The sequence below is a fragment of the Phyllobates terribilis genome, unplaced genomic scaffold (genome assembly GCF_046119375.1).
Source record: "Phyllobates terribilis strain yellow unplaced genomic scaffold, ASM4611937v1 Scaffold_11__3_contigs__length_659146591, whole genome shotgun sequence".
In the NCBI taxonomy this organism is placed as follows: domain Eukaryota; kingdom Metazoa; phylum Chordata; class Amphibia; order Anura; family Dendrobatidae; genus Phyllobates; species Phyllobates terribilis.
Window position 1 is genome coordinate 535,702,775 of NW_027362771.1, and position 27,839 is coordinate 535,730,613.

General features: G+C 44.0%; 1 protein-coding gene across 5 annotated transcripts in view; it reads left to right on the forward strand.

The window, feature by feature from the left end:
* Positions 1-10,353: 10,353 nt before the first annotated feature.
* LOC141166797 (adhesion G protein-coupled receptor E3-like) overlaps positions 10,354-27,839 on the forward strand; it is a 94,753-nt gene continuing 77,267 nt past the window's right edge. For 3 of the 5 annotated variants that reach the window (XM_073653832.1, XM_073653835.1, XM_073653837.1), the window contains exons 1-3: positions 10,370-10,486; positions 19,805-19,840; positions 25,183-25,362. In XM_073653832.1, coding sequence (XP_073509933.1) covers positions 10,456-10,486; positions 19,805-19,840; positions 25,183-25,362 — 247 coding nt within the window. In that variant the 5' untranslated portion in view covers positions 10,370-10,455. Of the gene's footprint in view, positions 10,487-19,804; positions 19,841-25,182; positions 25,363-27,839 lie in introns of all 5 variants that reach the window. The other 2 variants (XM_073653834.1, XM_073653836.1) reach the window with 2 other exon arrangements.

A 27,839-nucleotide genomic window follows, 5' to 3' on the forward strand; every position in this document is an offset into this window, starting at 1 on the left:
TTTTATGTGCAGCATGAGATGGTGCATTATCATGCAGAAAAATGATCTTGCTGTGAAATACACGGTTCTTCTTCTTGAACCATGGCAGGAAGTGCTGTTTGAGAAAATCCACATACATTATGGAGTTCATCTTTAGCGCCTTCAGGGATCCTAAAGGGGCCGACAATCTCTCTCCCCATGATTCCAGCCCAAAACATTACTCCACCTCCTCCTTGTTGGCGCTGTAGCCGTGTTTGCGTGGGGTGTCCATCAACCAGCCATCCTCCACTCCATCCATCTGGACCATCGAGCGCTGCACGGCACTCATCCGTGAACAAAACAGTTTTGAAATCAGTCTTCATGTAATGTTTGGCCCACTGGAGCCGTTTCTGCTTGTGTGAAGTGGATAGAGGAGGTCGACAGGATGGCGTATGCACAGCTGCAAACCTCTGAAGGACCCTGCATCTTGTTGTTCGGGGGACGTTGGAGGCACAAGCAGCTTCAAAAACTTGTCTGCTGCTATGACAAGGCTTTTTTGCCGCTGCTCTTTCAACCTGACGTAATTGCCTGTAGGAAAGAGTCCTCAATTTGCCCTTATCAGCACGCACACGTGTGTACTGTGAATCAGCTACATACTTCTTGATTGCCAAGACACTTCATCCTGATCATCGCACAATGTTGATTGTAGTCATGCCTTGACCTAAACACTCCACAATTTGTTGCTTCTCAGCAGCCGACACATCCTTTTTCTTTCCCATTTTGGCAGAAAATGTAGGCTGCTGAATAATGTGAGAGAGCCTTCTTAAGTAGTCTTGCCTTTCATTGGACACACCTGCCAAACTAATTAGCACTGGTGTCTACAATTGCTTACAGTGATATAAAGAGCCCTGACACACATCACCATCAATGAGTTTAACTGACAAACAAACAAATTCTTCCCTTATCACTCCTAAACACTTTTTGCATAATAATTTGGAACACAGTGTACATGTGCTTTTCCACAAAACACCAGTGGTTCACGTAGTGAATCTTACAGTTCTAACTTGCCAACCGTGGTCTGTATGGAGTTGTTCAATAAAGGGCCCAAAATTAAGATAACATAGATGGGAGAGGTCTCTATGAATAGGAATTCCTAAGTATTTGATACCCTGTGAGGGCCAGGCAAAGGGAAAGTTGGACTGGATGGAATCCTATATGGATTTGGGGAGGGAGACATCGAGGGCCTCAGACTTCGCTGCATTGATTTTAAAATTTGACCATGTAACAAAGTGATCTATTTCAGCCATAACAGCATGGATGGATATATGTGATTGAGTGATATATACTAGGACATCATCAGCAAATAGAGAGCACTTGTACTCGGTGCCTCCCACCTCAATCCACCTAATATTGGGGTTATGGCGAATTGATGAGAGCAGGTGCTCCGTCACTAGGATGTATAAGAGAGGGGACAGAGAACATCCCTGCCTTGTCCCATTGGTGATTGTGAAAGGTGATGAAAATGTTCTGACGCGCCCCCTGGGCCTTGGGTCACCCGGAGCCGGACCCTTTTTGGTGGATGCTGGTGGTTGTAGTCTCCGTGGCGGCAACCCGGTTCCGTGGCTCAGGGCGGTCAAACCAGTGGCGGAACTATTTATGTGGTTTTGATGTTTAAATGTCCGACTACGCCACCCGTGGATTGCGGTCAGAGTGAACCGCCGCTCCAGGGCAAACCGCTGAGGCTGGTGTTGTGGGTGCAGCAGAGCGTAGCATAACTCCCCACGGGAGGAGTATAGCCTCAGGGCATTGTATGCGGAGGATGGGGGTGATGGTGCAGGGCAGCAGCAGTAATGACACGGAGTCAGTGATGCAGTCCAGGGCCTTTACTCACAGTTCTTATTATCCAGACCACGTCTGCAGGTAACGGCTGCCCACGTCGTACTGTGCTCACCAGGTGAGGGGCTCAGACAACTCCCAGATAACTTTGGAGTGCTTCACAGGACCCCCTTTGTGTGTCCTTTGTCTGGCCTTTCTTACCAACCCTTCTGTCCGGCTGCCTCGGGCCTCCTCTTGGTAAACTTGGCGCCAGTTTCCCTGACCCTATGTGGTGCCTTCCTAGCGGGTGTAGCGAGGGGCTGCGCCACATAAAATGTCACAGCCTCCTGTTTCTAGCTGAGGGTCGTTTCCTGCCTCCACTAGTTTCGGGGACCGGTCTCCCCCTTTGGCCTGACCCCTCCACGCAGGTGGATTCTGGCGTGCGGTGGCGACTCGCCCGTCCGCACCCCTGAGATCCCTTCGTTCCTCGTTCCTGGAGCCTTCTCCGCTCCTCTTCCTTCCTTCTCCCTCTTCCAGGCCTGGGCCTCTGTTACTAGGCCCGCCTCCGGAGCAGAGCTCATGCAGAGCCCATGCTCCCTGCCACTTCTGCTCAGACTTCTCTGCACTGAACTAAGATGGTGCCCACCTTTTATACTCCCTTCTCAATGCACCCAGGAACTGCTTCCTCCCTGCTCCTGCACTACAGGGTTCCCCTTCCTCAGTGTTCCCTCCCCCCACTCCAGCCAGGGACAGGGACTGTCGTGCCCATCTCAGGGGCATATTGGTCGCCCTGCCCCACGGCAATGTGGTGTAATGCATGCAGGTGTCGGGTCCTGATCCACACTACATCCTTACCTGAGAGTGAGATATCACACCTCTGGGTGAGGTGCAATTCCTCTGTAGCAACCGAGCCCTCAGGGTGCTACAGTTCCATTTATCTTCAGCCTAGGTGACGTATTGCGATACAGGGCCGTGATTTTGGCTATAAAAGGGTCCCCTAGACCCCTACCCCAAGCTTTTTAAGAGAATCATATATGGCGTGCCAGGAGACTCTATGGAATGCTTTCTCAGCATCCAACGAGAGTATCTAATTACAAATTTTTAACTGCATCTAGCCCAGGAAATACTTTGTGCCTAGTAGCAGGGTCTGCTAGTCAGCGGATTATCCCGGCTGTTAAGCAAGCTACACCACCTGTAGTTTGGACACTTCATTTTTTCAAAGGAAATGCTTCGGGACCACGGGATACTCAGTGAAGAGCATCAGGAGGCACCCCAAGGCATAGGGGCTGGGACTGGCAGTAGGATGCCTTGCGGTGGACAGCCGAGCTCGATCCTTATAAAAGCTTTTTAACTGCAGCAGCTTTAGTGGACGCTACTGGAGCTGGAATTACGCGGCTGCTGGCATGAGACTTGCCCTCCAATAGATCCTTGTAAATGGATTTAAAGTGTATTCATTCAAATTAGAGAGACAATTTAAATTAAAAAGCTTAGAGCTGCCTCCACCACAGGGGGGCTCGCTCGACCCACCAGCGGACAGGCACCAGTATTGGGAGAGGGGGGCTGGCCGTCAGGGTTCACCGCGGCTCTGGCACAAACCCGGCGACACGGAGGTGGCACGGGCAGGAGCGGACTGGCCGTGTCGGCTTCTCACTTTTTGGATTTTAGAAGGGCATGACATGCCTATATCTGTGTCTCCCCCTCCTTTTACTCCTCCACCTCTTTTATTTTCGCATGACTATATGTACTTGTCACTTTTCCATGTGTTAGTTATGTCTTCTGAGCAGTTTGTCAGCTTTTGGACACCTTTGAAGGTGTTTTCTATGTGTTTCTATGTGTTTTTGTTTGCCTGCCATTGGTTTTAACGGTGTTCGAAGGTGTTCGACGAACAGTTCGACGAACAGTTCGGCGAACACACGGGTGTTCGACGAACCGAACCGAACTCGAACACTACGGGGGTGGCTCAACACTAATGGAGAGGGAGGAAAAGTTAAAATGACACAGGTCTACGCATTTCAAGCTATGAAGCTCTTAGTCAAGAGTAAGGACTCCCCCCTTCTCTCCTATCTTATTGATATGTTTTGGTTATATTTTAAATTTTTCAATTAAAAGTCAAATTTTAACTTAAATAATAAGAGGATGCTGGAACCACCTCTTTTTTAATTCAGCTTACAAGAGCACCTGCTGCTATTTTTCAGCACCCCAGTTCCTATGTTTTCGTGCATACTTTAGTTGTTTGGTCTTGTTTCCACATTGATGCTATGGTTTTTTGAAGACCACTTGTGACCAAACTTCTCCAAACAGTAGATTGATGGGTTCCACTGGTTGCTGCAAGTTCTGAGCTGATAACACTCCTGGACATCTCATTTCAAAGAGAAGTAAGCATGATGTATCTTTCATCTGGCCAACCACTGTAACTATTGTCTTCAATGTTGTCTTCAATGTTGCCCATTTCTTGGAGTCTTCCATGCTGACAAACATAAGCTGATACTTATCCATCATGCAATACTTTCAGGGAGACATCTGATTGGCTCCAAATGTATTCTGCAGTGGGACAACCATTCTAAACATACTGACAATGTCATTAAGTACTATCGCTAGTGTAAAGAAGAACGAAGAGTCATGGAAGTGATGATATGGCCCCCAAATAACCCTGATATCAATTTCATCGAGTCTGTCATGAAGAAACAGAAGAATTTGCAAAAGCGACATCCACAGAAAATCTGTGGTTAGTTCCCCAAGATGTTTGGAACAAGCATATGGATATGCTGACTACATTTCCCTTTTGAAGAAACAAGTTTTATTGTCATTGTTTGGAAATGTTATGTGGTGTGATATGTTATGTGATGTAATGTGAATTGTGATGTGCGCTTAAATGTAAGTGATGTTGGTAATATGTGTCATTTGACCATAGGGATAGTTATAGTAATATTTGGGACTAGCCCAGAGTGGGAGGGGCTAAGTTACAGGGAAAATGACAATTTCCTATCAGAGAGGCAGATAGGGCTTGGAGTGCATAGTGAGTGGACCTAAAGGTCCAAGGTGAGCAGCGCTGCATTCTGGCATGACACTAAGTGAGAGGAGACCAAGGAAAAGGGGATAGCAAGACCTGGAGCATAAGTGACTAAGAGACAGAGTGATCTTCCTAGCCACAAGACTCCGAGCTTATAACACTAGAAGGTAGCAGGAATAACTAAATCAGTAAAGTGTCCCTGGTGGGAGTTCTGTAGCGCCAGCATTACCGGCCATACTAGCACTTTAAAGGGAAAGAGGGATGCGGTACTCCATAATGTGTAAACGACTCATGCTAAAGTGGACTGTAGTGTTAAAGCTGGCTTGTGGTGAAGTAGAAAGAGGGGACGGGGTCACGCCAATCCCACCACTGTTACCATTTTGTCACATATGACACCGGAGTGTTCACACAGATCCACCCGCTGTTACCTTTTTGTCAGGAGAATGCAACTCTACTGCCTCCAGCCATCAGGACAATTATGTAATTGTCTGACGAGTGATGTATGAGGTTGAGGCTGCTTCTACTACTAGGCCGGTTATTGGGGAACTCACAGTGAGCACAGTGAGCATATGGTCTGTACACCTCCGATCCCAATGCATGGAATATATATATACCACGGTATGGTCACTGCCAGCTCTACAATAACAAAAAAACTACTAGCTGCCCCCACCAATCGTTTATACGGGCCGATTGGACACCTGTTACAGGTACCGTATGGCGTCAGGGTGCAGTTTACAGAGCAAGAGGAACAGAGCTATTAAATTTTATATTTAATACAGAAACATAGGCAGCATTTATAAAAAATTTACAAGATGATACAGAATGCAAACAAAACAATACGGTATATACAATTACATGACATAAACAGGGATAACAAAAGAAACTTACTAAACACTGGTCACAGAAATGGCTCAGAGCTTAGCGAAGGGAAGCACTGCAATAGAGAAAACGTCCGGTGAAAACGTAGGTCAAGCCTACATAGCAATGTATCTTCCTGGCATTGAACAAGGATTATAATTGGTATAGGCTTTTTATTAGCTCCTAAGTTATGCCCACACACCTCCCCTTGATGACCTAATGTGGGTCGGATTGTGGTATGTTCTGGGCATGTTAAAATTTTGTGAGATCCCCAACTTACAAGATATCTTCGCCTCTGAAGATCACAGGCGTTAAATATTGGAGTCATATTTTTTATCATGATTTTACCATTACATAGAAACCAAATATGACAAATATAGCACAATCTATCAGAAAGTTATTCAATTGGAGGGATTCTAGAGGCCCCACGACGATGTGAGGGAATGTGTCACGTCCATCCTTTCGCTGTGACCCTGGAAAATCTACATCCTATAAATATCAGATTGATACAAAACCCAATGTTCCTATCTGAACACCGGAGCCGGCCTGTCTGCCATTGTTCAGTTTTCTTTCATCATTGGAGCTTCTGCCTGGGGGAGAGGGGCAGATATCATTTTTTTAAACAGATCTCAGCCTTCTTGTCTGTTTTCCCAGAGAATTTCCTATTTCATTACCTGGCCACTGCAGGGTGCCGCTGCTTAAAACATTGTTTTAATGAGTTTTTCTGAGTTTTTCTCTTCCGAGCTATAACTAATTTCCTCTCTTCCCCCATATGTTCCATTATTATTATTATTATTATTATTTATTATTATAGCGCCATTTATTCCATGGCGCTTTACATGTGATAGGGATATACATAGCAAAAACATTTACATAATCTTAACAAAACGAGTCAGCAACTGGTACAGGAGGAGCGAGGACCCTGCCCGCGAGGGCTCACAGTCTACAAGGGATGGGTGAGGATACAGTAGGTGAGGGTAGAGGAGGTCATGCAGTAATGTGGTGGAGCAGTGGTTACTGCAGGTTGTAGGCTTGTCGGAAGAGGTAGGTCTTCAGGTTTATTTTGAAGGCTTCCATGGTAGGCGAGAGTCTGATGTGTTGGGGTAGAGAGTTCCAGAGTAGGGGCGATGCACGGGAGAAATCTTGTATGCGATTGTGGGAAGAGGAGATAAGAGGGGAGTAGAGAAGGAGATCTTGTGAGGATCGGAGGTTGCGTGCAGGTAAGTATCGGGAGACTAGGTCACAGATGTATGGAGGAGACAGGTTGTGGATGGCTTTGTATGCCGTGGTTAGGGTTTTGAACTGGATTCTCTGGGCAATGGGGAGCCAGTGAAGGGATTGGCAGAGGGGGGAGGCTGGGGAATAGCGGGGGGACAGGTTTATTAGTCAAGCAGCAGAGTTTAGGATAGATTGGAGGGGCACAAGAGTGTTGGAAGGGAGGCCACAGAGCAGGAGGTTGCAGTAGTCGAGGCATGAGATGATGAGGGCATGCACTAGTGTTTTTGCAGAGTCTTTGCTGAGGAATGAACGGATCCGGGAGATATTTTTGAGTTGGAGTCGGCAGGAAGTGGAAAGGGCTTGGATATGTGGTTTGAAGGAGAGATCAGAGTCCAGGGTTACCCCAAGGCAGCGAACTTGTGGGACTGGGGAGAGTGAACAGCCATTGACGTTGATGGATAGTTCAGATGGGGGATATGAATGAGAGGGTGGAAAGATGATGAACTCTGTTTTATCCATGTTGAGTTTTAGAAATCTGGCAGAGAAGGTGTGAGGTCTTAATTCCAAAAGGGGTTTGGATTGTCAGATTTGTCTCCTTATGGAGATGACTTATTGATTTTAATTTTTTCCCTGACAACCTAGTAAAGTGGCATGTAAATGTTTGGACACATCTGGTCAAAATTACTGTTAATGTGAAATGTTAAGCAAGTTGAGGATGAAATGAACTCTGCAAGGCCTAAAGTTAAAGATAACACATTTCCTTTGTATTTTAGGCAAAAAAATATATATACTGTCATTTTTTTATTTAAAAAATTACAGGAAGGAAAATGGGCTGATGCAACAGTTTGGGCACCCTTGAAGATTTGTGTGCTCAGATAACTTTGACGAAGGTTTCAGACCTTAATTAGCCTGTTAGGGTTATGGCTTGTTCACTATCATCATTAGGAAAGGCCAGGTGATGCAAATTTCCCAGCTTTATAAAAACTTAGCCTCCTCTAGCCTTGTGACAAAAAAATAGCACTAATGGTTTCTTCTAAGCAGCTGCCTAGCTGTCACGCAAGGTGTGGGAAAGACTTAGTGCAACACAAAGGGAAGAGGGAAGGAAGTCCAGACTCTAAGGAAAGGGGGGAGCGGAGACCTCCTAGGCTGATAGAATATCACCCTGTCTCCCCTAACGTCCCTACATTGGTTCTTCACCAATCGCTGCAGCATACCTCGCCCTGTCTTTCCCTGACGTTTGGCCCTGGCTAGGGAAGAAAGGGGATGAGAACTAGTCGATCCCCACTGAACACTAAAGGCAACAAGGGGGAACAAAGAAGGGAAAATTGCTTAGCTTTAGACGACTCCAGACAAATGCGCACACGTCCTCAAGCACCAGAGAGGAAGAAGTACTGCTCTTGCTCAAGCCTTCACAAGGAGTAATGAATATCGCCAGCACCTCCCTCTGACACACAGCAGGTATTTATACACCCAGACCAGGGTCTTAATTAGCCAGAGGAAGGTAGCCGCTGGGTCCTAGAGACAGCCTCTAAGAAGATGTCTGTAATGCCAAACATAGAGATCTCCTGCAACCAACTGCAGGGCAACTATCTGTCACTTCTGACACTAGCACTCTGAAAATGAAAATGGTAGAGGCCCACAAAGCAGGAGAAGGCTATAAGAAGATAGAAAAACTTTTCAAGTTGCCCTTTCCTCAGTTTGAAATGTAATTAAGAAATTAACAGGAACACTGGAGGTGAAGATAAGATCTGGAAGATCAAGCAAATTTTCAGTGAGAGCTGCTCGTAGGATTGCTAGAGGTGCAAATCAGAACCCCTGCTTGACTGTAAAATACCTCAGAAAGATTTGTGGTAGTTGTGGTTGGAGTTGTGGAGTTGTGGTACATTGTTCTACTGTTCAGAGATACCTGCACAAATATGGCCTTCATCACAGAAAAACCTCTCCGGCATCATCACCGTAAAATTCAGCATCAGAAGTATGCAAAAGAACATCTAAACAAGCCTGATGCATTTTGGAAACAAGTCCTGTGGACCGATGAGGTTAAAATAGAACTTTTTGGCCACAGTGGTCAAATGATATGTGAGGAGAAAAAAGGGCACAGAATTTCAGGAAAAGAACATCTTACCAACCATTAAGCATGGGGATGGATCAATCATGTTTTAGGGTTGTGTTGCAGCCAATAGCACGGGGAAAATTTCATGGGTAAAGAGAAAAATGGATTCAGTGAAATTTCAACAAATTCTTGATGCAAACATAACACCATCTGTAAGAAAGCTGATGTTGAAGAGTAGATGGCTTCTACAAATGGATAATAATCATAAACACGTGTCAAAATCCACAATAGACTATCTCTAAAGGCGCAAGCTGAAGGTTTTACAATGGCCCTCACAATCCCCTGAACTGAACATCATTGAAAATCCGTGGCTAGATCTCAAAATAGCAGTTCAGGCAAGACGACCCAGGAATCTCACTGAACTGAAAGAATTTTCCAAGGAAGAATGGATGAAAATCTCTCAAACAAGAATTGAAAGACTCTTGTCTGGCTACAAAAAGCATTTACAAGCTGTTATACTTGCAAAAAGGGGGTGCTACTAGGTACTAACCATGCGGGGTGGCCAAATTTTTGCATCGGACCGTTTTCCTTTTTGTAAGTTTTAAAATGTAAAAGATGAAAATATTTTAATTTTTTTGCCTAAAATACAATGGAAATGTAACTTTAGGTCTTTTAGAGATCATTTCATCTTTAATTTGCTTAACTGTTCACAATAACAGTAATTTTGACCAGGGGGTGCCCAAACTTTTACATGCCACTGTATATATCCCCTACTAAATCCCCGTTCAGTAAAGTTTATTCTTGAATGGCGGTCTCCATCATTGAACTGTGAAACATCTGGTCCAGGCAAACCAGCGCCACCGCTTAGATGCGGCCTGCAAAGGCATAACGACCTCACAGCACAAGTCCACAGGCCCAGCCAGGATCCCCACCTTCATGTAATGTGCCGGGGCGCAACAGAGTACCTCGACCACTGCTACCTTCCCGCGCCATATTACACAACCTCGATGTTGAGTTCCTTCAAAAACTGTGTAGAAGTGACAAGTATAAGTAGAAGATTTGATGCTTTGATGCTGTTTTGAAAGCAAAAGGGGTACACATGAAATAATAATTTAATTTAGATTTCTCTTTTGTTCATTCACTTTGCATTTTGTTAATTAATAAAAAATAACTTATTACTTGTTCATTTTTTTAAAGCATTTTTTGCAGCATGTTTTCAACACCTACCTAAAACTTTTGCACAGGACTGTATATGAGTGGGGTTGTGTGTCCTGAGAGACCCCCGCTGATTGCTTAAAAGACTGTACATTGTGACATTCACTATAATTTGACCAATAGGCAGCTGCCCACCACCACTTAACCCTTGCCTTGGCCAAGTAGCAGATCTGGACTTTCACAAAAAATAACATTTCTTTTAATTATGAGTCACTACTTTTTTTTTTCGGAAGGAAGTACAATGTAACAGTAGTTATCACATGGGTGGATATGGGTGCAGAGAACATTTCTCTATTATCTCTCTCACTTCTCTTTATCTCTGGTCATAATGCAGAGCTCGAGAAGACTCCTGTTCTATGGTGAGTAGCTGGATTTCTACATTTTCTTCCCAAAAATGATGGAGACAAATACAAACGTAGGAGATCTGGACATGGGGACAGGGGGTCACCTACAATGACTTATGTATTTCCAAAATTACAAATATATCCTTTTGTACGATCCTAGTGCTTGATCATTAAGTACATAAATGAAACATTTGTAAACACCAGTTCCGACTAGAGCTAAAATATATTCCTTAGAATATACACAGTAATATCATAATGATTTGGAATGAGCCCAAACTTCCCATCATTATACCCTTACTGATTAGCTTGTCTGACTGCCCACCATCCCTAATTTTTTGAGGTTATGGTTTTTCTATTTTGCACTAATGAGGGATAACAAATCTGAAACATCTGTATGGAACTTGGTAGAAATGTTTCTAAATGTGGTTACAATACTAAACAATTCCTGTTTTGGAGATGTGTAATGAAAATATGTCAAGAGGTTCTCTGTCAGTGGATGGATTTTTGGTTGAGGTTTCCCTCCTGGTGATCTAGGTCTGCTCTTGAGATCCTGGCTCTACCAAGGGGGATGCTTGGGCTGCAGTACAAGCAGTTATTTGGGCACGGATAAGTTTTATTGGGATCAGTGAGTATTAGCCACTTGTCCTTGCAGAGCTTACTGGTTTGGAGAGTCCTGGAATGGCCCTGGGCCCCTTTACCTTTTAATAAGGACTTGTGATTGATTCCATTCTTGTGCGTTGTTGTGTGACTTTTAATTTTTAACTTTTGCACCTGGATGAGCAAAAGCGTAAAAACATGCAGCTGTGTGAATGCTGATATTGGTTGATGTTTTACATTAATCCTCATGTATATGTAGACCTGTCCTTTAAAAAAACTTCTGATCACAGTATGGGCTTGTAAAAGGCTCTAAAGAAGCCTACGTCTGAAGGGTTCAAAATCTCAAGTGGAGGTTTCACCAAAAGCAAAAAGTATCTAGAAAAAATTGGGCACAATAAATGACATTCAATTAGGCACACTATGATTTTTTTTTTCATGTGGACACCATGTAAATCAGGGTTCATGGTCCCAATGAAATCTACTACTGCCATATTTGAAGTTCGTGAGATACAAATCCCGTAGATATGGTAATGTATATGTGACCTCAGCCTAAATCTGAACTCTCAGTCCCAGGGCATTCCAAGGCCCTGGGGAATATACTGACTTGTGACTGTCCAGTACACGAAAAGTGAGGAGAACCGGAATAGAAAGACTTTATCCTATGGCATTTGACGCGCCCCCTGAGCCGTGTGTGCACATGTGTGGGATACCCGGAGCCGGGTCTCTGGGGGTTGTAGTCTCCGTGGCGACGACCCGGTCCCGTGGCTCAGGGTGGTCAAACCAGTGGCAGTCTTTTATGGGTTTTAGGTTAATTGTCCGACTACGCCACCCGTGGATTGCGGTCAGGGTGTACCGCCGCTGTGAGGCAGTCCGCTGAGGCTGGTGTGGTGTGCGCAGCAAAAGATGAGATAACTCCCCACGGGAAGAGTATAGCCTCAGGGCAGGGAATGTGGATGATGGCAGTGATGGTGCACGGGCGTCCCAGTACTAGTAGTGCTGTATGCGGTGAGAAAGCAGGAACGACTCAGAGTCTTTGCAGTGCAGTTCAGGGTCTTTACTGATGATATTAAGGCAGACCCTCCCGGGAGTACTGGCTAGCGTAAGGGGCCTGGTCAGTCTGTGAGCAAGCAGGAGCTCCCCTGGCCAGGTGGAGTTGTAGGCCTCCTCGTCTGTCTGCACTCTTCCTGGCTACCTTGCCGTAAGCGAGTGGAAGTAGCCCACGTCCCTGAGTGTACCGTGTGGTGCTCACCCGTATGGCTGGTGACTTGGGGCCTCCTGATAGCGTCCGCTCCTCCATGGCGGTGCTGGTCCCTTGCTCGTGACTGAGCCTCCGGGCTTCTATGGCCAGAGGACCTGGAATCCCCTGCCGGCTGGTTTCTGCTGCTGAACTTGGAGGTTCCCACAGCCTCCGACTCCGTTGTCCGGTTCTTAGATTTTTCTGCCAGGGCGAGCTTTCCTTAGCTCCAGCCCCTGGTCTTCAGCTCCTGCTCCTACAGAGCTCCTAGCTGTAGCTTTCCCTGTGTCTTTCCTGACTCCTAGACTCTGACTCTCACTAACCCCGCCCGAGATCCAGTTTATATAGGGCAGGTTCCTCCCCTATCTGGCCTGGGACAGGAGGTGTTGCATGTTCAAGGGCTCCTGACCAGGAAACCTCCCACTTGCTCCCAGACGTAATATTTCTATCACTGTGGCAACCAGACCCCTGGGGTGCCACACATTAAAAGGCCATATATCTTTTTCTTTTCTTTTTTTTTAAGAAGCAAAACATTTCTTGCAAGACTCACTTTTGTCTAGCGACCATCTGGTTATATTTGCATTTTTATGCACCTGGGTATAAAAAGGATTTAGTAGTATTATTTTCCCACGTTGTTGTATTGAATAACTACAGAAGCTCCTCCCATATTTCCCCTGCTGTGTGTGAATAGGGTTCATATAAAGTGGATATGACAAGTCTGCACAAACACCTGTTAAAGGTTTTTGTTATGCATCATTTATTTATAAGCGAGTAAAATAAATAGATATGTATAAAAAAAATCATACCAATGTAAAGGACATATTGATACTCATGCTAGAGCAACTCCATTTTGTCTACTCGCTTTAAAATCATGTTATTATCACTTCTTGCATAACATACATTCTTTCTTTCTCTTCCCATAGAACTTCTCTCACACTAACTTTTTCTCAAGAGAACATTTTGTCAGACACTGTTATCTAACTTGTTTAGGCCAGGTTTGACCTTGTAAAATTTCCATAGTGCTTCAAACTAACAATGATAATATGACCATATATGTGTTTTCCGTAATAATTGTACTAACATCAGTTAGCCAATAGTATTGTAGTATGGCTGTAGAGTTGATTGGCTATTTGATATACTCAAAACAATATAAAATGCTAAGCAAAATAAACGGGATCAGAGATTCTTTGAGTCCTCCCAATACAGAACATTGTTTCCGTTTGGTTTCCTGTGGATTGCAATCAACATAATAATTTAATAATTTGACACTCACTTGGTCAACCGTGAAGGGTTATTGCCCTCCCTTAACACCAAGAAGAATCAGTTTAGAACTTTTTCCACCTTTAATATTACCCATAATCTTTACATTTCAACTGAAAAATAACTGAAATATTTTCTGGTGGAAATAGAGAAAAATCTAAAATAATGTGGTTGCATAAATATGCACACCCTTAAACTAATAATTCGCTGAAGTCCCTTTTGAACTTTTTGGGTAGGATTCTATCAGCATGGCACATCTAGAATTAGCAATCTTTTCCCACTCTTCCTTGCAGTTGTGCTTCACGTCTGTCAGATTGCAAGGACATTTCCTGTGTACAGCGTCCTCTACAGGTCATCCATAGATTCTCAATTGCATTCAGGACTGGGCTTTGGCTGAACCATTCTCAAACTTTAATCTTCTCTTGGTGAAGCCATTCTTCTGTTGATTTGGAGGTGTGCTTAGGGTTATTGTCGTGCTGAAAGGTGAAATTCCTTTTCAGTTTTTTAGCAGAAGCCTGAAGGTTTTGATGGAAAATTTACTGATATTTGGAACTGTTCATAATGCTCTCCACCTCATCTAAAGCCTCAGTTCCAGCTGCCGAAAAACAGCCACAAAGCATAATGTTGCCTCCACCCTGCTTCATTGTGGGTATGGTGTTCTCTTGGTGATGTGCAGTGTTGGCGTTGAGCCAAACATACTTTTTTGGAATTAAAAGTTCAACCTTGGTCTCATCAGACCATAGCAAGCTTTCCAACATACTTTTAGCAGACTTGATGTAGGTTTTGGAAAAATATAGCCAGGCTTGTATGATTTTATTTGCAAGAAAATGCTTCTATCTTGTCACTGTACTCCACAGTCCAGACATGTGAAGAATACAGATTGTTATCACATGCAGTACACAATAAGAAATTCCTGCAGCTCCTTTAATCTTGCTGTGGGCCTCTTGGCAGCCTCCTGGGCCAATTTTCTTCTTGTCATTTCCTCAAATTTTGAGGAATATCAATTCTAGGTAATGTCATTGTTGCCCCAAATTTAAGCCACTTCTTGATGACATCTTTTTAGTGTTCCATGGTATGTTTAATGCCATGGAATTTTTTTTGTACCCTTCTCCTGACTGATAACTTTCAACAATGAGATCCTTTTGCTGTGTTTTAAGCTGTTTATGGTTTTTGCTGTAAAATGCCACTAAGAAAATGTCAGGTAAATCCTACCAGAACAGCTAAACTTGATATGAAGTTAATCAAAATCAGTGTAAATGATGACAGCGATGCACTGACTACTATATAACATGACTTTAATTATAACTGGATAATTCTGAAGACCACATCCCCAATTATAAGACAGTGTTCACACTTGTGCAACCACTTTATTTTAGCTTTGCTATTTTTATTTTCTCCATCAAAATGATTTTAGTTTGTTTTTCAACTGATTTGTACAGATTATGGGTGACTTTAATGGTGAAAAAAGTTCTGAAATGATTCTTCTTTGTATGATTTTTTTACATGACATGGTATTTTAACAGGGATTTGTAGACTTTTTACATCCATCTGTATTCTCATTAATACATATGTAATGTCTGTCACGCTAAGGCAGGTTTCAGTACACATATATGTACCACCTTGACTCATACGGTGATTTCAGTTTGGTTTAGCATAAACACAAGGAGTCTGGAGGCTATGGCCATAATATGGCCTCTATAGCAGTGATTTTCAACCTTTTTTGAGCCGCAGCACACTTTTTATACTTAGAAAATCCTGGGGCACACCACCAACCAAAATAGCACAAAATGACACTAAAACAGTCATATTATACATATAGTTAATAATATAGATTCTAAATTTATTTTACTCACTCAGTGTGAAACCTGGGCCTGTTTCGATAAACACAAAAGGGATATCCTGGCAGGAATGGTGGAAAGACACACACGAAGCTCTTCCTCAACAGTTCTCAGTTTCTCCCTGTTTTTAGTTTTTATCGCAGTCAAGCTTGAGAAGTCCAGCTCACATAGATATGTGGTTGAAAATGGGAGCAATGTCAAAATAGCTTTGTTGGCCAGAATGGGGAACTCCTTGGCAACAGATAACCAAAAACTGTCCAAAGGAAGATCAGCAAACTTTAGCTTTAAACCGCGATCTTGCTTCAGTTCAACGAGTTCCTCTTGCTCCTTTAAAGTCATGTCCTTTCCAGCAACGGATAATGAGCTGTATGGGTCCCTAACCCAGTCAAGGCATTCTGTGAAGGCTGAAGAGAAATAGAACTATAACTTCTCCTCAAGAGTTTTCAAATGTCTGCCAATCGCTTCGCACATTGCAGCAGTATTGTCATCATGCAGTTTCTTGGTGAGTGGGAACATCTGAAGGTTGCCACCCTGCACATGTTGTTGCCAGAGCTGCACCTTTAAACTTAATCCGTTCATTTTATCAGTGCTTGTAAGCAGGTTTTCATTTCGACCTTGCATCCGTGTGTTTAGTTCATTCAGATATTGAAATATATCAGCCAGGTATGCCAGCTTTGCACACCACTCATCACTTGCAAGCAGCTTTGAATAATCGGACCTCTCGTTTGTAAGAAATATTTTAAGTTCCTCTTGCAACTCATACACACGGGCCAGCACTTTGCCGCGTGACAGCCAACTGACCTCCGTGTGGAGCAATACGATTTTATGTTCCGCTCCCATTTCTGTACACAAAGACGCAAATAAGCGACATCTCAAAGGTCGCGTCTTCACAAAGTTCACTATGCGCACAACATCATCCAACACAGGAGCTAGATCTGCTGGTAAGGTCTTTGCAACAAGGGCCTCACGGTGCAAGAAACAGTGGGTAGCAAGAACATCTGGGTTTCTTTCTTTAACCCTACTTACAAAGCCTTTGATGCGCCCGACCATGGCTGCGGCTCCATCAGTGCAGACACCTGTGCAGTTTTCCCATGTAAGTCCACTTTTATCAAGATATTCCGATGTGACTTGGAACATTGCCTCTCCTGTTGATTTTTCTGTCAGTGTCTTGCAAAATAGGAAGTTTTCTCTAATGGCTTCACCATCCACAAAACGCACATTGGCCAACAACTGACAATGTCCACTGATATCCGTCGACTCATCAAGTTGCAAGGCAAATTTCTTACTGATGCGCACCTTTTCCAAAACAACAGTTTCAATGTCCGCAGACAAGTCATCAATCCTTCTGGCAATTGTGTTATCAGAGAGAGGCACTTTAGCTATCTCTTTAGCTGCTTCAGGGCCAAGCATCTCATTTACAATAGCTTTACAAGCTGGTAGTATTAATGTTTCTGCCACAGTGTGGGACTTTTTTCATTTAGCTATGAGTTCAGCAACAAGGTAGCTAGCTTTGAGGGCTCTCTCATTTAACCTTTGTGCTTTTTCTCAAAAAAGTTGCCCCTTTCTCATTGTTTGTACGTAAGCGTACAAAATACTCCATCGGTTTATTTTGAACGGAAGGGTGTTTCGTTTGGAGATGGCGTTTAAGTTTGCTTGGCACCATAGCACTATTGGAAAGCTTCTCACCACACACCAAGCACAGTGGTGTTGGTGCTGTCGCATCCCCAGTGGAAGTAAATCCAAATGAAAGATAGCTTTCACTGTATTGCCTTGAGCTCACCGTCTTGTCTTTTTTCTTTTGTCGAACTCTCATACTAGGGCCTTCATTTCGGTTAGAATTGTGTCCAGGGTCCTGTTCGGCATTTGCCTTTTCCATTCTCAAATACTTCTCCATCACTGCTGAGATAGTGTGCGCAGCCACACACTAAAATAGAAGAGTATTACATTATCTGCCACACTTAAAGGACCTCTGCTAGGCATATTTCATTCCTGAGGGCTTAAAAAGCAGCTCTCGTGGTGACAAGAAGCTGATTTAAACCCCCCAAGAGTGAACTTTGCGAGAGCTGTATGTGTGTGATAATAACTTATATTACTACGGTCTGCATTTCCTGCTTGAATTGACACTAGTGACGTAGCACTCAGCTTTCTCTATAAGTAGAATAGAGCCGGCTGCCAAGTGCTACGCCACTAGAGTCAATTCAAGCAGGACATGACTGCTGAAGAACGGTACTAATATCATTTATTATTCCATACATATGTAGCACCCTGAGGATTCGGCTGCTACAGGGGTATTACACCTCAAGCCAGAGGTGTGATATTCCACTCCCGGGTAAGGATGGAGTGTGGAACTGAGCTCAGTTAGCTGCATGCACTACACACATCCCATTTCCGAGGAACAGACCGATGGTACTCCCACTGGAGAAATGTGCAGGTACAACAGTGTCTGTTCCTGGCTGGAGTGGGAGGGGGGTGGAACATCCCAGTAGTGTAGGGGCAGATAGGGGGAGCAGTCTGGGTAGTGCTAGGAGCTCATTGGGTGCTGGTCACCTGAGCTCACACATAGAGGGAGTATATAAGGTGGGCACCATCTTAGATCAGGGTCAGTCAGTGAGACATCAGTCTTTGCAGAGGAGTCTTTTGTAGAAGGCTGGTCAGTCTGTCAGTCTTTTGCAGAGCAGTGGAGGAAAGCAGAGGAGCAGAGCAGCCCCAAGGCCAAGAGTGAGAGAGGAGTTTGAAAGACCCAGAGGGGGAGAAAGAAGGAACTCTGAGAGCCCAAATACAACCACAGGGTGAAGAGTTGGCAACAGGGTACCGGATCCCAAACTGGTGGGGGCTACAGCATACCTCAGCCAGAGACCGGAGGCCGTGGGCAGCATCTGCCACGGCCACCCACCAAATCCACCCGGAAGGCAGACCACGCATAGGGTCAGGGAACCCAGAGGCAAGGGTTCGCCAACAAGAGGCCCGAGGGAGCCGGACATAGGTGGATCCCTGGTGGGGAAGGCCAGAGACGAGGACAGGACAGAAAGGGAGCTCAGAACCACGCTCCAGAACTACTTGGGGGTTGGCCGAGTCCAGGACCTGGTGGACGCAGCACGGCTCGGGTGGTCACTCAAGGCCGGAGTGACCAGTACAAGAACAGCAGTAAGTAAAGAACCCTGAACTGCACAACCCGACTCTGACTCTCATTACCATCTTCCCTGCACTTCCACAACCACCATCCTCTGCACCTGACCCCCTGAGGCTATACCCCTCCCGTTGGGGGTTATACTACCTAAGCTGCACAAACACCATCAGCCTCAGTGGACCCTGCTGCAGCGGCGGCCGAAGTGACCGCAATTCAACGGGTGGCGTAGTCGACATAAAGAACTTTAGTAACATCAGTAAGGACTGCCACACACTGAGCTTGACACCCTGGGCACGGACCGGGTCACAGCCACTCGGAGACTACAACCCCCATCTGATCCGGCTCCGGGTATCCCCAACAACACTGGCCCAGGGGGCGCGTCACATACAACTCTCACGGAGTTCACTCTTGGGGGTTTTAAATCAGCTTCTTACCACCACAAGAGCTACTTTTTTAGCCCTCAAGAGTGAAATATGCCTGGCAGAGGTCCTTTCAATAAATTATTTATTTTAAAAAAGTGAAATAAAAAAGGATAACCCCCTCATATATTCAATCCCATGTAACCTCATAAATACAGTCCCACGTATATGAGCACATGATTATCAGCATCATATACTGTGGTGATGTGCACTGTACAGCGCCACAGTATATGGTGCTGATTATTATGTGGCTCATATACTGCAATATAAAGGGGTACAATGAGAAGTACTATGGCCATGAGGCCAGAGTACAAGTGCCAGCTCATATACTCAGCATATGAGCTGATACTTGTAGTACTCCAGCCTCATGACTATAGTATTTCTCATTTTACATTTCTCATTGTTATATGCAGTATACTGCTGGAGTACTAAAAGTACCAGCTCATATGCTGAGTATTCTGCCAACAGTTCATATACTCAGGCAAAAGCACATATAGTCAGCATTATTGGCGGGCATTACCTTGGCGGCGGGCAAATGCGAGAGTCTCTCCACTCTCAGGATGACGCGCCGGCCTCGGTGACGTCATTAAGTCGCGCGAGGTTCAAAGCTTGCGCATGTGTTATTGTACACGTCTCCTACATTGTAAGAAGGCGTGACTGCGCATCGAGCGCATTGCCGGGAAACAAAACACAGGGGGCACCATAGTTTGAGGAACTTTCCCCGCGGCACACCCGACCATGTGTCGCGGCACACTAGTGTGCCGCGGAACACTGGTTGAAAATCACTGCTCTATAGCACAGTACCTCAAGCTTGCTTCTCTAGACATGGCTATATGTAACAGATTATTTCTTCCACAGGTCTCTGCTTCATCTTGAGCTGCTGTCCAGTCAGAGGTAAGTTGCAGGGGGAATCATTTGGACGTGTGGGAGAAAGTTATATGGTGGCTGGTTGTGTACTGTGTAATACAGAGATGCTGAATACGTATATACTGTATGATGTGTCAGGGGCATTTAAATGAAGTAGCAGTGTTAGGTAATGGCCATTATGTGGGCTCTATATGAAAGTCAGGAAAATGTCTAAAAATGTCAAGTTTTTGGTGGATTGATTTTTCTTCTATGTTTATTATTCAGAGCCCCATTAAAATATATTGAATTATGAAAAAGAAAAGGGATCAGTACTCCCTGAGAGCCTGGTGCCCTTGTTCTCTATGTCTCAGACCCCTTGTGAGACCATATGCTGGTGCGGTTGGCCCTGGGTTCCTCCTAATGCAGGACAATGCCAGACCTCATGTGGCTGGAGTGTGTCAGCAGTTCCTGCAAGATGAAGGCATTGAAGCTATGGACTGGCCCGTCCGTTCCCCAGACCTGAATCCGATTGAGCACATCTGGGACATCATGTCTCGCTCCATCTACCAACGTCACGTCACGTTGCACCACAGACTGTCCAGGACTTGGCGGATGCTTTAGTCCAGGTCTGGGAGGAGATCCCACAGGAGACCATCCGCAACCTCATCAGGAGCATGCCCAGGCGTTGTAGGGAGGTCATACAGGCACGTGGAGGCCACACACAATACTGAGCCTCATTTTGGCTTGTTTTAAGGACATTACATCAAAGTTGGATCAGCCTGTAGTGTGTTTTTCCACTTTAATTTTGGGGGTGACTCCAAATCCAGGCCTCCATTGGTTAATAAATTTGATTTCCATTGATGATTTTTGTGTGATTTTGTTGTTAGCACATTCAACTTTGTACAGAACAAAGTATTCAATGAGAATATTTCATTCATTCAGATCTAGGATGTGTTATTTGAGTGTTCCCTTTATTTTTTTGAGAAATGTATATGGCAAGGCTCATTAAAAGGTTGATATTGACTTTTAGGATTTCTGCCTCCAATAGTTGGCAATAGAGTTCAAGTTCTCTTCCTCTTTGAAGAGGCAACTTGCATATGAGCTAGATAAAGGATTCATAAACACTCTGCAGATGAAATATTATATAACATTTTAAAACAAGATTACTTATAAAGTGACTTCATTTTGCATTCACTATAATGAAGAGAATTTGATTCTCAATTGTAAATGCTGAATAAAGTGTTTTCATTTTTTGCAGTTAAAGAGAGTATATTTGTGACGTTTTGGTTTTAACAAAAACACCTTCCTTAGACATACGGATTGAGTATGGAGCAATGAGGGAAAGACTATCCATAGCATCTTTTTGTCAAGACCAAAATATCATATGTGTACTATTGCACTATTGTAGTGCTGCAAAAAACACTTTATTCAGAATTTACAATTGAGTGCCAAGCTGTCTTTGTTATATTGTACCACGGATTGGAATCCTACTTGAGCACTGTTTGTTTCATGAATGCTATGTATCCCTATAGTTTAATATTGCTTTCGGGATGCAAATCAAAATAATAAAAAAAATAATATAGAGGGTTATGAACAGGCTTATGTCAGATACATCCCTGCACCAGATAAGTAACAAATCATCAATGTATCCACCATACCACTATATACTTCTACAAAAAAAGATTGTATAGTGCGTAAATGTTCCTTTCCTTCCACACTGCCATGTTAAGATTAGCTAAAGAAGGTGAGCATTTTATCCCCTAGGTGCCCCTTGGTTGCAAATAGTAGTTATTAAATAAAAAAAATAACTTAGACATAAAAAACACCTGCAAAATAAATTCCTTTGAGTCCTCTGAACCAAAGCTATAAAGATCCAAATGAAATTTAATAACCCTGACCACTATATTCTGCAGGATGGATGTATAAAGAGAGGTGACGTCAAGGCTCAACCAAGTACAGCCGCGATGCTATCTCATATCATGAATATTGCGCAGGACATCTTTAGTGTCTTGTTGTATCTTGAATACGAATGGTTGCAAAAATGAATCTAGCCACCTGTTAATATGTACATGTTATGATTCCCAGGAGCATGGTACATGCCTGAGAAAATGTGCATTTATACCTGGTGAACTGGTTTATCTTGTTGCTGAGATTATGATTATAGTGATATCGGGGATAATCTAGAATCGGTATATGATTATAGTGATATGGGAAGTAAAATAGAAGTAGTGTGTGATTACAATGATACAGGGGATAAAATTATAGCAGTGTATGATTAAAGTAATGTAGAGATAATATAGAGGCAGAGTATAACTGTAGTAATGTAGTTGTAACATGGAGGCATTGTATAATTATAGTGATGTTAGAGGCTAATTAAGGTTTTTCTGGAACCCGGTGCAAAAATTCAGTTTGGGGACGCCTCCACCCCACTTATACACAGCTTAAACAGCTTGAGTAGGTGTTCTGTGGCTACTTAAATGCAGAGCTGATTCCTGACAGTGCGCATATTAAAAACGTTGTTACAATTTGGCATTCTAAAGGGCTTAAATTTACAATGAATAGACCTAACATAAATACAGATGTAGCAATCCTTAACTTGTCAGACAGCCCAATATTTTAATAGCATAACTTGTCAGTTAACCTAATACAAAACCAATAACAATATATGAAAACAGCAGTAGAACCATGATCAGTACAGGAATACATCATTAGAACTACCATCAGTACAAAAATACAGCATCAACAGAACCACCATCTGTACAGGATTACATCACCAGAACCACCATCAATACAGAAATACAGCATCACCAGAACCACCATCAGTACAGGAATCCATCACCAGAACCATCTACAGAACAGGAATAAATCACCCGAACCACCATCAGTACAGAAATACATCACCAGAATTATTAGACAGCTTGTTTTCCTTGGGAAAAAAGAAGCCAAAAAAACAGATGTACCTGACCCTGAAAATTAAAAAATTGTTACCAGTCTTACAGAGGGATGCAGCTCTTTTGAGATTGCTAAGATATTGGGACGTGATCACAGAACCATCAAAGGTTTTGTTGCAAATAGTCAACAAGGTTGAAAAAAAAGTGTTGAGAATAAAAAGAAGCACATTAACTGCAAAGGATTTGAGAGGAATCAAACATGAAGTGACCAGGATTCCATTATCCTCAAGTGCTGTCATATTCCAGAGCTGCAACCTCCCTGGAGTGTCCAGAAGAACAAGGTGTTTAGTGCTCAGAGACATGGCCAATGTAAGGAGGCTGAAACCCGACCACCACTGAGCAAGACACAAAAGCGGAAATGTCAAGACTGGGCCAAAAAATACTTCAAGACAAATTTTTCAAAGGTTTTGTGGACTGATCAGAGGAGATTAACTCTTGATGGACCAGATGGATGGGCCACTGGCTGGATCAGTAATGGGCACAGACCTCAATTCGACTCACACACCACTGCTATGGGCTTGTATTATTAAAGATGAGCTAGTTGGACCTTTTTAGGTTGAAGGTGGACTCAAAATCATCTCTCAAACCTACTACCTGCTTTTAGAAGACGCTTTCTTCAAGTAGTGGTACAGGAAAAAGTCAAAAAGTCTTAATATTTCAAGAAAACCATGATTTCTATGCAGGACAGTGCTACGTCGAAGAATGAAAGTGTCCACTGCTTGTCTGCTACTAAAGGCCTTAAAGATGAAAGAATAATGACATCGCAGATTCCTCGCCTGACCTAAACCCTATTAGGAACTTGTGGGCCCTTCTTAAAAAGGAAATTTACGGTGAAGTAAAACCGAAAAGTTCACCTCTCTGAGCTGTGACTGGGAGGTTGTGGCCCAAAAAAGTTGATTGTCAACAGATAAGGAAACTGACAGGCTCCATGAATGGAAGGCTTATGACTGTTATTGATAAGAAGGGGGGCTATATCGGTCACAGATATTACATTTTACATGTCAAAAATTTAGATTTGAATGCTTTCAGTTGTTTGGTTATTATTCTCACTATAACAGAAGAAAGTAAATAATTGAGATGGAAAATTTATGTTTTTCATTTAGTTACATAATTATTTTGCACACCAAGAGTTGCTCAATAATTCTGCCCACATAGACATTTTCCTAAGAAAGACAAAACCTCACCCAAGAGTGGGATTCCACAGGGGTCAGTGTTCAGCCCTCTTCTTTCTAACACATTTATTAATGACCTTGTTGGGGGCATACAGAGTAGAATTGCAATATTTGCAGATGATACTAAAATCTGCAAGGTAATTAACACATAGGATGACAATTTAATATTACACAAGGATTTACGTAAGCTGGAGGCTTGGGCTGAGAAAGGGAAATTGAAGTTTAATGTAGATAAATGTGAGGTTATGCACTTGGGCAGAGAAAATAAAATGTATAATTATGTACTAAATTGCAAACTCAATTTTAGTGGCCAGTGTCAGGCAGCTGCTGCCAAGGCATGCAAATAAAATAATGGGATGCATTAAAAGAGGCATAGATGTTCACGAGGAGAACATAATTTTACCTCTATACAAGTGACTAGTGCGACCACACTTAGAATACTGTGTACAGTTCTGGTCTCCGGTGTATAAGAAAGACATAGCTGAACTAGAGCGGGTGTAGAGAAGAGCGACCAAGATTGTTAAGGGAATGGGTGACCTGCAATACCAAGACAGGTTATTAAACTTGGGGTTATTCAGTTTGGAAAAACTGAGGCTTAGCGGCAATCTGACTACAATGTATAAATATATGAGGGGACAGTACAGAGATCATTTTAATGATCCTTTTACACTTAGAACTGTGACACTCATGCCTTTTAATGAATTAGGCGAGGTGCATAGTGGCGTACATTGCTGTATGAACCTCACCATAAATCTTACTCCAGCTACTGCAGGAGTACGATATGTGGTGTAGAGAACGCCTCCACTTATCATGAATTTGACGAAGGGGGTTCGCCACGCCCCGCCCCATCTCCGCCCACTTTGTCAGAGCTGGTGCAAAAATAGCATGAATTTGCCAAAAGTCCCAAATTTTAGCACAACCTCACATTTGCGTAAAAAGTGCGACTTTCCAAACCTTTATATCTCCAGAAATCTGGCAAAAAAGCTTTAGTGAATCGGCCACCTTAATCCCAATCAGCCTGACTGGTTTATATACACCGAATATGACAAGAACCTAGGGGGAATATACACACCAGAAACCATTTTTCCCTGATCCTATTACAGGTAATATAGAGTTAGTGCATAATTATAGGGATGTATGGATAATAGTAATATAGAGGTTGAGGATATTATTTGGAAATTATATTTTAAAGACTGACATTACTGTATATACCGTATACTTCATCTAGTTTTATAGATAACATGTTGTTGATTTCTCCTTACTGTAGGAATTGTGTTTGTGCCCGGTAAAGCGATCCATTTTCTTCAATGTAATCAATCTCAGAATCAGTGTCCCACTCATTCCTCCTGTGAGGAGGCAAACGTCGGCTACTACTGTGTATGTGACCAAAAGTTCTACAATGCGAAGGACAAGACAAGCATCACTTACCCAGGTGGAGAGTGTCTCGGTACTGTGCATCAACTTACTTTGTGATTTTTTTATTTTATTTTATAATCACTGAATTCTCAGGTTTCTTAGGCACAATCACCTTTGTAGCTAGGTGGAACCTCTCTTCTGGTCTTCATCTAAAGCTGCAATGGGACAATACCTACTATGTACCTTTTATAATACTGATAACGCTTTATGTTGTAGAGATGTTTTTTGGCCCACCACAAAAGTCACCAGGGTGGGGCGCTTCTGCAACCCTGGAGCCCTTGCTAGACAAATTATAAATGTAGGTCCTTAGTTTCTTATCAATCTCAAGAAATATTGCCAAAAACACACCGGGAGATGAAAACGATGGATCACATTTACTAATCCTATTTATATAATATAAATTTTAAGGCCCTCAAACACATTAGACTAGTATTGTCAACAGTCCAATGTATGTGGGGGCCTCCCGACTCTCCACCGACATGTTGGGGTATATAAGGATCTGGCATTACTGAATTTGGGCTGCCGATCCTTTCTTTTGCCCAGCGATAAGCCTCTGCCATAGATGTCTGGCAGTAGCTCTCTCATAAAGAACATTAGAGTGCTTGACCAAGTCGAGCATTCTTGTATATACAGTGGGGAAAATAAGTATTTGATACACTGCCAATTTTGCAAGTTTCCCCACCTACAAAAAATGGAGAGGTCTGTAAGTTTTATCGTCGGTACTAGGTACACTTCAACTGTGAGACACAGAATCTTAAAAAAAATCCAGAAAATCACATTGTATGATTTTTACATACTTAAATTGCATTTTATTGCATAAAATAAGTATTTGATACAATAGAAAAGCAGAACTTAATATTTAGTACAGAAACATCTATTTGCGATTACATAGGTCAGAAGTTTTCTGTAGTTCTTGACCAAGTTTGCACACCCTGCAGCAGGGATTTTGGCTCACTCCTCCATACAAATCTTCCCCAGATCTTTCAGGTTACGGGGCTTTCACTGGGGAACATTGAGTTTCAGCTCCCTCCAAAGATTTTCTATTGGGTTCAGGTCTGGAGACTGACTAGGTGACTCCAGGACCTTGTAATGCTTCATACGGAACCACTCCTTAGTTGCCCTGGTTGTGTGTTTTGGGTCATTGTCATGCTGAAAGACCCAGCCATGACCCATCTTCAATGCTCTTGTGTCACCCTGGCCTGGATGCCACAAAATGTATTAAAGCTGTGTCTGAGAGCAGGGGGGAGGTTCTCTGGTCAGGGGAACATTAGCATGCAATGCCTCCTGTCTCAGGCCAGTAGGGGGAGCAGGCTGCCCCTATAAAAGCTGGTGCTGGGGACAGGGTTAGAGAGAACTGGATGGCCTGTCTCAGCACTGAGACGTGTCCCAGAGTGGAGCAGGGACAGAAAGTTGATTGCACCTAAGAGGAAGTGTGGCAGTAGGAGAGCCACCAGCCAGAGACGAGAGGCGAAGAGAGCCTGTCTTGGCAAATCAGAGACTGACCTTACCAGACTTTGGTGTCTGAGGCTGGAAGGATTCCACATCCCCCAGCAGAGAACCAGTCCGCAAGGGACTGTATATTCCTTGGCCTAAGAAGCCTGGAGGCCCTGCCACAACCGAAGGGACCAGTAAAGCCGTACAAGGCTGGGAGCAGAAAGGAACCCACGTCGCAGGCCATACAGGCGAGAATACACGGAAAGCTCGGAAACGTGGGCTGCTACCCTATCAGGAGGAGATAGCCAGAAGGAGCGCAGAAAGCACGGTAGGCCTACACCCTCACCCTGACCAGGGCCAATTTCCCCGTTGCTCTCAGACATCCAGGTCCCCTCCTAGCTGGGACTGTTTATGGGTCAGTTTACCTGTTTCAGTAAAGACCCTGGACTGCAACCTATTGTCTGTGTGCTCCTTCGCGCCTCCAGCACTATCGGTACTGGGACTCTCACCACCATCACTCCCACCATCCACTACACTGCCCTGGGGCCGCACTCTTCCCGTGGGGAGTCACACCATCCCAGCTGCACACCTCATCAGCCCCAGCGGTCTGCCTTGCAGCGGTGGTACCTAATGACCGCAAATCCACGGGTGGCGTAGTCGGACATTATCAATAGCACATAACGGACTACCACTGGCCTGACCACCCTGAGCCACGGAACCGGGTTGCCACTACTACTCCCGCCGTTTCCCTAATTGCCCGGATCTGAGTGCCCCACGGCCCAGGGGGCGAGTCAGCTTTGGCGTAGTCGGCAGGATTTTGTGCCCGCAACCACCGGGTACTGCGTGCCTGAAAAAGACTTTTGTAACTTACCTGTGGCGAAGTTTCCCGCCGTCCGTAGTCGTTTCCCGCCATCCGGAGCCGATTCCCGCCATCAGACGCCATCTTGGACCGTTTCCCGCCGTCTTCCCGCCATCCGCAGCTGCTTCCCGCCATCGGACGCCATCTTCAGGACGCCGCGCGGGAAGAAGAGGGGCGTGGACGTCAAAACCGCGCGAGATCCGAAGCTCCGCCCC